Source organism: Propithecus coquereli, unplaced genomic scaffold (assembly GCF_000956105.1).
Source record: "Propithecus coquereli isolate 6110/MARCELLA unplaced genomic scaffold, Pcoq_1.0 Scaffold171, whole genome shotgun sequence".
In the NCBI taxonomy this organism is placed as follows: domain Eukaryota; kingdom Metazoa; phylum Chordata; class Mammalia; order Primates; family Indriidae; genus Propithecus; species Propithecus coquereli.
Window position 1 is genome coordinate 5,187,336 of NW_012141747.1, and position 10,738 is coordinate 5,198,073.

At 41.3% G+C, this 10,738-nt stretch overlaps 1 protein-coding gene across 1 annotated transcript in view; it reads right to left on the reverse strand.

Moving 5' to 3' along the window:
* The window catches only part of VWA3B (von Willebrand factor A domain containing 3B), a 188,906-nt gene extending 188,403 nt beyond the window's left edge, over positions 1 to 503 (reverse strand). Inside the window, exon 1 of the mRNA XM_012641874.1 lies at positions 311 to 503. Coding sequence (XP_012497328.1) covers positions 311 to 503 — 193 coding nt within the window. The remainder of the gene's footprint in view (positions 1 to 310) is intronic.
* Positions 504 to 10,738: the final 10,235 nt, after the last annotated feature.

Genomic DNA, 10,738 nt, shown 5'->3' on the forward strand with positions numbered 1-10,738 from the left:
AATTTTTTTTTCTATATATTTTTAGTTGTCCGATTAATTTCTTTTTTTTTTTGGTAGAGACGGGGTCTTGCTCTTGCTCAGCCTGGTCTCGAACTCCCGAGCTCAAACAATCCACCCACCTCAGCCTCCCAGAGTGCTAGAATTACAAGTGTGAGCCACCGCGCCTGGCCTACAGGCATTTTCTACTGATCGATAGGGACGTGAGATCATAGCAAGCTCAGAGACCTGTGGTTTTTGAGGGGCCTTCAGAGCTGATGCAACCTCTTCAAAGGCTAAACAGCAGCATTCTGGGTTTCTGTGAGTACTGTACCTTCACAATGTGGGAATCCAATGTGTGACAAAATCTGTTTCAAGGTCAATTTTTTACTCTTAAGCCCATACAGGTGAAGCCATTTCTCCGATGAAATGAGACTTTGTTCAGCCAAGTCTGCTTTGGTGCTGCTCAGACCCTCCTGCCTCTGCAGCTGCTGCTCAGAGATGGTAGATGAGCCTGATTTCTCCATCTCAGAATCAGGATCTAAGTCACAGAGACCCCCTGCAAGGACAATTGTCAAACTCAGACTTCCTGAAAACTTGGAAATAATCTTACATCAATAGAGGATTGGCTTAATATAAACTATGGTATATCCATGAAGTGGAATTCTATTTATCCATTAAAATTATAATACATATGTATACTTGTTGGAAAAGGAGATAACCACATGTATTGCTAAGAGGTATCAAAAAAATTCAATATCCACATGTATAGACACACAGATATACAGAAAAACATCTAGAAAGATGCACACTAACAGGTTTACTGTAGTTTTCTCTTTGTAGTTGAAATATGTGTGGTGTTTGCCTTTTCCATATTGTTTAGATTTTTGCATTATTTAAACATTTCTAAAATAGGATTTACTTCCATAATCAGAAAAATACAAAGCTCTTCCATTTTGGAAAAATAAACACCCTACTCAGAACCTTCACTACATATCTGTATTTTAATTACAATCACATTTAACATTTTGCTTCCAACGAGGATAAAGAGGATAAAACTGGAGAGGAAATATACTTGTTCTACAGTTGCAGTAGCTAACTGGGAGCTGGTGGCAGGGTGGGAACACATGTACCCACTTTCTGAATGTTTTACTTTCTGGGACCTTGCTCTAATATTGGACTTCAACATTCTGGTTCATGTAGCCAGCTATTCTGGGAGCCACTGGACTCCAGGCAATATGAAACATATCAGGCTTACTAGACCTTCCTAAATATAGTTAGTGTACACAAGAGGAAAGGAGTGGCTAAACTGTAATGCAATCCTAACCCACTCACCGCACTTGGGCAAGGCCTGGCAACTTGGAGGAAGTGTAGAAAGCTCTGCTTACATCTGTCTCCAGAGTGTGCAATGCATGTAAATTGATCCCCGGAACTTTAAAACTTTTTAACAATGAAAAAACTCCCTTTCCCCATTTCAAAAACTCTAACTGTATTTCCTGAAAGTCTCAGTGTTATGACATAGAAATTCAGTCAAACACAAAAATCAGTTGGACTCAAGCTAGGGAGGCTTTGTGAAAAGAAGTTAGAAGTATTATTATTAGCAAACACTAATTTAACATTATGTTATATGCAATATAAATTTAATCCTTATAATAACCTTATAAGGTACATACTACTTTTATTCTCATTTTACAGATAAGGAAACCAACACAGAGAAGGGTTAACTTGGCCACAATCTCACAGCTGGTAAGGGGTGGAGTTGAGATTCTAACCCAGCCATCCAGTTCCAAAGTCTGTGTTCTGTGGCCTTTATTAAACAACTGCAGCAACTTCCACTTGTTGGCTACACTGGACTATCTTTTTATATGCACTATCTCACAGGTTCTTTATAACCATATCAGTTACGCACTGTTAACACTCTGCTTATATTCGAGGAATTGGAAGCTTTGAGAATTTAAAGATGTTCTACCACAGCAAATAAATGAGAGAAGCAGGAGTCAAAGCCATTTCTGAACCACTCTGCTTTCTTTACAACTAATCTCCTCCAGCCTGGTCCTATGGGACAAGCCTATAGTTGTGTTCCAGTAAGATTGCATCCTGGTAGGGCTCCTAAGTCCTCATGGAAGACAAAGAGCATTAATCTTTACTCCCAGAGCTCAGGCTCCATAAGCTTCCTAGCTTGTCACTCTCAAGCTTTTAAAGATAATGATTTCCATTTCAAGGTTTTATGTGAATTTGCATTATGCACATATGTTGAATTTCAAAATTATACAAATTCATATTATTGATGAAGACCTTGCTTTCTTTCCATAAGGGGCTCGATTTGATGAGAGTGATACAGTATTTGGAAAGCATCGTATGGAAGTGGAAAAATTTAGAATCAAAGCTCAGTGTAAGCCCATTCTGCCACTTTAGGCAAATGATTCCACCTCTCTTCATTAGTAACCAATGCCTGCTTGCCCTAACACCCAGGGCTACTGGATAGAACAAACGTGATAATGCATGAATTATGCATGGATATGCACTTCCTATAATGGAAAGAGCCATGTACAAATAAATAAGCTAAAAGTCCTTATCCTTTAGTAATTGTGTTTTGTTTCATGATACTCACTTTCACTCCACATACTCTTTTAGCCTTAAGTCTCCAGTCATACTGAGCTACGAAGCTATGAATCACAGAACATGAAAACAAGGGCAAACTAATACGCTTCAACTTTCTTTGGGGTATCTTTCCACAAAGACAGAAGCTGGAGGTCTTTTAAATTTGGTCAACTGTTCCTATAGAAACAAGAAAGGGAAACTCAGAAGAATGATTTTTGACTATGTCATCATTTCCAGTTAATCTTTCTCTTCCCTGAAATACACCCACCTCCTACAATCCTCTTGCTAGAGGGAGCTACAAGTCCTAGATTTAAAAGGGAGCACTTTTACATAAACTGCCCTAATAATGTTTTATAAAGTGGATTTTAGAACCTTAAAGAGGGGTTCAAAAGAGAGTCATAGGTTTTGTTTCTAAGCCAAAGGGACACATTTTTCATTCCAAACAAAAGTCAATCAGAAATACTCCCACCTATTTAAGGTGCACGTCCCAGTCCCATCTGCACTTATACGATATTTTAAAAAATTAATTTAAAATAAAATGTGACTGGCTGTATTGATTCTGAGAACCTGTAAGTTCATTCTGATTCAGACCTTAACTCTAGGATTTTATAGTCCAAGAGTATCTGTATTGTCAGACATGAAAGAAAACAATTGCAGAAAACAAGGAAGGAAAGGGAGAAAGGGCATCTCCTAACAAGAAATCTTTCTATTCGAATGGGATAGGAACTACTCTGTTCGAGCAAGGAAGGCTGTCTGGGGTAAGGACCTAACAAAGTAACCCCCTTTGCCCTCCACCCCCCCACACACACAGTCTATCTGCCTATCTGCCTTCCCATCTCCAGCTGGCCTCAGCCAGTTATCCTGTGTAGACTCTCAGCCTGCAAGGCCCATATCAAATGCTGCCTCCTCCATTAAGCCTCTCCAGATCCCCTCAATAACCTTCTGCAGCCTCTCCTGGGAAAGCCCTAACTTTTGCTTTGATATTTCATCGCTATGGCCTTGGGCACTCAGGTTTGCCCTTTCTAGGCTTAAAGAAGGTTCAGTGGCTACAGGGACAAAACTATATGAAAGTTTTCCGCATAGTGCCTTATGTATAGCAGGCACTTTATATGAGGATTGAGATGAATAAAATTTATCACTCAGAATTACTGAGATAACCCTGATTTTTCAAAAAGACAAAGACTCACTTCAAAGTTCTAACAAGGCTACTACCAGGGGAAAAAAAACTATCTCTTTAAAAAGAGACATTTTTTCTGGATATAACAATGTTATTTATTTGTTTGTTTACTATTATTCAAAGTTTCCTCATCTGAGATTACTACAAATTGGGAGAGTCAGAAACCCAGAAGTCCGAAACAACAACATACCCCAGTTGAATGTTTTCCTAAGTTTTAAAAGCCACAAGAGTGGCTCCTAACAGCCACACAGTTTGGGGAAATAGGAAGGGATTTCCTTAGTAGAAGCAGGAAGTATAAAAGGAAAAAAAAAAAGAAGTGAAAGTCTGAGCTGAAGGCATGGGCAAGCGAGGCTTTGGGGACAAATAGAAAGGTTAAGCTGGAACAAATCCAAAGGCCCCAACTAAAGGAAGTAGGGAATCCATATGCAGCAGAGAGATGCTCCTCAGCTGCCTTGGGTGAGAGTCTGGAAGTTGGCATGTCCTGAGAGAGGATGAGGTGGTCAGAGGTTGAGGGACAGTGCAAGAGTTAGAGTCCATTAATTCAGTTTAAACATTCAGTAAGATTCTACCTGCTTTATTATCAACACCCCAAACTTCTATATTCCTGTCAGTGTCTGAAAAAGAAGTCTGGGCTAAGAGGCTGTATCTTGTGATTTATGTGAGTTTTGAACTATGATTGTTTCAAGAAGAAAGGAAGCTGGGATGAAGCTCCATGATATATCTTGCTGGAACTCTTCCCCAGAAACACTTAACCTCTCCTCACTTTTCTGCCCTTGAGGGGCAAGGCCAGGCTGTGATCATCTTCTCAAATAATGTGGGCAGAGGCAAGGAGATTAAAATGGACTGTCCCACGGTTGAGAAAATAGGATCAAGAAAAGAAAATCTGAGAATAATAGGAGTGCTTTAGGGAGAAGAGCATTGCTGAGAAGAAAGAAACCTAGAGCTCCCAAGAAAATGAAAGGGAAAACTCTACCAAGTGGAAACTAAACCTAGTTATTAAGTTTTATGCCCACATAAGAACTTGATGTGATTGTGAAACCATGTATGTGTGGAACGGGAAGGAGCCAGAAGCCTTTCCAGAACAGAAAGTTGTGCAAAGTTTTATTGCTAGGAGATCGCTTTTGGTTTTGGGCTATTCATATTTATCATTATTTATTGGAAATAAATTTCTTCTGGTTCTTGCATTACCTCTAAAGAAAGCCCAAGGAGACCTCTACATCTTGTTACTGTTGGCCTATGGCATAGACACAAACTAGGAAAGCTGGTCCTCCACCAGGGCGGCTGAGCCTTGCTGGAAGGGAGGTTCAGCGGAAAGACCTCCAGAGGAGGAGGGGTCGGTACCTCGTCGCTTAGGTTGACCTCGTAACAAATAGTTAAGTGGGTGTGGGCAAGTCACTAAGCTTTCCTAGTACTGTTTCCGCATGTGTAAAGTGGCAGTGTAGTCCAGCTCGGAAACTGTACACTTCCGAGCTTTCCCTAGGCAGCGTGTGGGAAAGCTCAGCACCTCAGCCGTTCTGGCGTGGCCGGGGTCGTAACCCACACTTACTAGGCAAACTGTCAGATGGAAGACGAGGCGGCTCCCGTTCAGCAGCCGCCCTCCCATCCTCCGGGGCCGTCAGACCCGAGAGGGCGCGCGAAGGAAGCATCCCACAGGTGGGTAAAGGCTCCGCGCGAAGGGCTCCAGCCGTTCTATTTCTCTGTGACGCCCGCCGCGGCTGGTTCCAGAAGCGGCCAGCGCGGCCGTTGACGACAGAGTCTCCGCGGTTGCTCGGACACGGCCAATCGCGGCGCGGCTCCCAGAGCCGGCCCCGCCCACCGAGCGCGCCCGCAAAGGGGGCTGGGAGGGTCGGGGCCGAGAGGGCGGGGCTCCGAGGCCTGTTCCGGGGCAAGGCTCGAGCAGCGGGTGTCCAGGACCACCAAGAATCGGGTCGACTTCCACTCGGGCCGTCCAAGCAGGGGGCCACGCCTCCCTGCGTCATCTGTCACTGGGAAAACTAACAATAATGGGAAATATTAATGAATTAGATTAACAAACAAGTAAATACACAGATGAGCCTGGGTAGGGGGCCAGGGTGCCAGCAGATTGTGGAGGAAGCCGCCAGTGGCTGCGGGGAGGCGAGTAGACTGCAGGAAATGTTACAAACGAACTTCTGTTCGTCCTTCCAGCACGCAGAGCATTTACCTCTGCTTAATTTTGTTTAATTTTCACCTGAACGCAATGAAGGGATGTTCTCTTCGTTGTACAGTTGAGAGAAAAGCTTAGAGAGGTGGGGCAGTTAGTTGTAAAAGCTTAGTTGTAAAAACCCACATGGCACGTGGGTGGAGCTGAGACAGGAGGGACAGTGAGCTGCAATTTTGCAAATTAGCAATTTTGCAATTTTGGAGGTAGGAGCTGCAGTTATCTAATAGATAAGAATATTCTTATAGGCATTATTTTCTCCAGTCAGCTTTATTTTTAACCATTTTTTAGTTTTTAGTTTTACCTTATCTAGTAAGCAAAAGGCTCAAAATATATTCCTGTATATAAAATTGTGCTTATGAAAAAATATCTTTAAATTCTTAATAAAAGATCCCACAGTAAGGATTGTTTTTAGAATATTTGGATATTAAATTGTGTTTTAGATTTTAAAATTGAAGAACTTACCAGATCATTTGTAGATTTTTGAGTCGAAAATCTAATAAAACATAGTTAAAATTAGAACTGAATAATTCTATCCCCAAGGGAAAAGTCTACTTCATCCACAAGGGTTTATTTTTCCTGCATTCTTTTAATGCATTTATAATTTTAAAACTACTGAAAGGTTTGAGCCTATATCACGAAACATTCCTGACGGTTGTTAGATTCTATACTTTTGGCCCTGCAAATGACACCTGCCATCTGCACCACCAAAAAACAAACAAAAACTTGACAGTACTAAAGATTCTGTTCAGAAGCAGAGCAGTACACCAGCCTCACCCACATTTGCCAGTGTCAGCCACGTTAATATCTCCTGTCCACACCCTGCCAAACTAATATTCCAGTGTCACTCAGGTGAGACAGAGCACACGGCATCACACAACCAAACACACTACCACATGCGGTCACACCAGGCACTCCTGTCCCCGTCTTCACCCCATGCTGCTCTCCTCCCTGGGACATTTGCCCCGTATATGTAAGTCTCTACAGATGACTCTGTTTCTGTGTGTTATGTTTATATGCCCATAAGCATACATTCTGATGAAAATGTTAAACATTGCTTAAATTATAGAAAGATAAGTGAGCAGAAGTTTAAGTTCATTTTGAATTATTACACAACTGATATGGACTTCAGCTAGGCACAGGTAGATTTGCCTTATTGTTGTTTATTCAGTGATTTGGAATAAAAATGCCTATAGTGCAGTGGTGATACACCATTGTACTGAACTTGTGACACATTTGTTTTGAATTTACATTTTTACAGATAATTTGTATCCTACTTTCAACCTCAGTAATTGACATTTATATCAATGCCATCCTTAATGTCTAACTTCCTGACTTTGTCATTGAGGGCTCAGATTACACTTTCAGCCTCTTTGCCCACTGCCCCCAACACAAACCCTCCAGCAGAGAGACTAACTTGGTCCCTGCCTCAAGCACAGATACCTTTACTGAGGTCACCAGGATTGCCACCATTTGGGAACCACAGCCCCTTCAGGGGCAGCCCAAGCTCTTCTTTCTTCCCAAAGCCTTCCCACAGGTGCTCCAGCCCCAACAATTTCTCTTCACCTGTCCAGCCTCAAAGCCTCACTTGTGAGTACCATATACTTGGCAACTATGTACTGCCCCGTGACAAGCCTTTCATTATTATTTGACCTTTGTGCTGTTTACTTTTTGTGTTGAATAGTTTTTCGTTTTCTTTATACAGGTCTCTCACTAACACTGCTTGGGCTTATGACCATGATTAGAATCTTTGACTGGGGAGGGAGGATGATAAAATGAAATGAAGGGAAGAGAAGCAATTTTCCTAAGCCCACTGCAAAAACTGGAACCAGAGGGAAAGGGGAATGGCAATTCAAGGGAATAGTATATATGTGTGAGAAAGACTCTGAGATGGAATTAAAACAGAGGCACTCCCTCCGAAAAGGAAGAAGGAATGTGGGGAGTGCCTAAATCAGGCAGCATTCCCTGTGGAACTTTGGTTGGCACTTCTGGTGAAGGGAGATTTGGCCGTCAGAGGCAGCCTTGGGAGAGGTGGGTGGAGGTGGGAAAAGGTAGAGTGCAAACAGAAATTTATATATACTGTTAAGTTCAGTGTGCATTATTTGAGAAGTGAATGCGGGCTTGTAGCTCTCAATTTAACATCTTTCATGAGGAACAGAGCTTTTTATTCTACCACGCTTGGAAATGACTGTATGCACTTTTACCAGACTGAATTAAGACTTAAAAATAATAGCTAGAGTTGATTGAATGTCAGACAATGTTCTAAGTTAAATATATTACCTCATTTAATACTTAGAAAAGTTCCATAAGGGAGATATCATAATGATCACCATTTTAATAGATACGTAAACTGAGACATAAGATTAAGCAACTACTCCAAGGCCACTCAGCTAGTAGCTCCAGAATTTGAACCCAGGCAGCCTGACTCCACACCCTGCCCTGTTAATTATTAATATATGCTGTAATTAACCAATGATTGGCTTTAGTTTTCTCCAAAAGGAAATTTCTGTCATCCCAGTATATTGTGTTCATCTAGAGTTGAATTTTAATGAAACAGTGAAAACCTCCCTGGATTTGAATGAGTTTTTAACAGGACACATTTAGATTTTAAATGGCATAAAGCAGTATTTTTAAATTACCCTTCCCTCTCACACTTCTTGTTAGCCAACACCTTTGCAATGTGGCATATTAAGAAGAATTGAATAACAATATTTTATTAATATATATAAGCAAAAATCCCAAACATTTGGATATTTCAAATCATTCTTTGAAACAGATGCTGATACTAAAACCTGGCAAAGAAAATACTCTTGGGATGAGATTTTGATCATGTGAAAATGATATTCTGGAATGGGCTGAATCTTGCCTTGGCCAGGTCACCCTGTTCGTGCAGTTCCTGGGAGATGGGTACACATAATGGACAATGGTAGCGGGCAATAAAGCATTTCCTTATTTTAGGTGCCTCTGACCTTAGTGCAAGGTGAACTGGCAACCCTGTGTGGGCACAGGACTTGGATACAGGGGTAGAGCTTTTCTTCCTCCTAAATTCAGATCTTTTCACCAGTTCCTTCCTGAGGCTTAAGGGCTGAATGTGCTGCACTGCCTATGTGGGAGGGAGAGAGACAAGAGAGCCTGCCCACTGAAAGAGGTAAGGTCTCGTTTGTCCTCTTTTGTCCCATGAGAAAGAGCAAAGCACCATAGGGAGAACCACACTAGGGTTTGTAACTCATAAACTTGACACCATCAACATCCTGGAATCTGGTCCAATTACATCAGTATTCCCCCTTCTGGAGCAGTGAAGAAGAGAGAGGAAAGAAAGAGGATAACATGAGAAGAATTAGAACATTCTCATTGATGAATCTAATTGTATAAATCTCAGGTAAAAATGCCAGCAAGTTGAACTCGATAAAATAATTTTAAATAATGGTCTTTAAAATTTGTGAAAGTGTATACCTTTCTGCCAAGCAATTCTACTTCTAAGGTTTCCCATTTTTATAAGAGCAAAATAATGGAAGTGAATCAAATGTCCATCAATACGAGAGTGGTTGAAATTATGGTATATTTTCATTGTGATCTGGTAACAGTTTAAAAGAATAAGGTAAATTTATTTATAATAATATAGAAAAATCTCCAAGATACTTTTTTTAAAAAATAAAGTTGCAGAACATACATGCAATACAGTGTTATATTAAAACACACACACAATTATATTGATGTAATCATATGTTTGCTTCCACTCATAGCCCATTGGCCAGAGCAAATCATATGACCCTCACCTAATAACTAGGAGGTAGGAAATATGGGGAGGATGGGCTAGTCCCTGGGCAGTGAAAATTTTTCTCTGCTGTATTAATCCATGCGTAGGCTTTTGGAAAACAACAGCCTGAAAGAGTTGCAGGCGCACTCTGCTTTCCATTGTGCTACATACCCACCCTGAGGAAATGAAGTAGAGAACAGGCTTCCTGGTTGAATGGGGTGGCAAGGGCAAGTGGAATGCACAGAGTTGGAATACACATGTGTGCACACACTCACATGCACACACACAGTCGGGCTGCATTTAAAGTCAAATGCTAAGATTTTCTTACTCAACTAGAAATGCTATCACAGAGTTAGGGTTTACAATATTTTATGCCAAAGTCTTTTGTAAAACATGAACATAATAATGATCACTTGAAGATTATCTCTATACATTCTAAAAGCGTCTATTCAAGACACCATTGTGTTGTCATAAGTCCTGATGCAAATGCCCTACACACTTCTTGGAGTTAAGTGCCATGGATTGTATGCCTTTGGTAACTTTCTGGTATCATTAGCCTCTCTCCACTCTTTCAGCTCTCAATTAGTATTATTCTACTCTGATCTGAACATTTCTGTGGGTTCATACAGGATGAGCCTTTAACTGTACCTCAGTGCCTTTCAAGAAATGAGTAGGGCATTGCTATGGTTTGGATGTGGTTTATCCCCACAAAACTCACGTTAAAGTTTATTTGCCTGTGCAGCAGTGTTGAGAGTGGGGGGTGTTTGGGCCACCATAGCAGATCCTTGGTGAGTAGAATAATGCCATCAAGAGGGAGTGAGTGAGTTTTCACTCTCAAGGGAATAGATTAGTTCCTGTGAGAACAGGTTGTTGTACAGCAAGTTTCCTCTTCCTGTTTGGTCCCTCTGCACATGCTTGCTGGCCTTTCCGCTTCTCCACCATGTCTTAACACAGCACAAGCCCTCACCAGAAGCCAAGCAGATGGTGGGGGCCATATGTTTGTACTTTCAGGTCACCAGAATTGTGAGCTAAATAAACCTCTTTTATT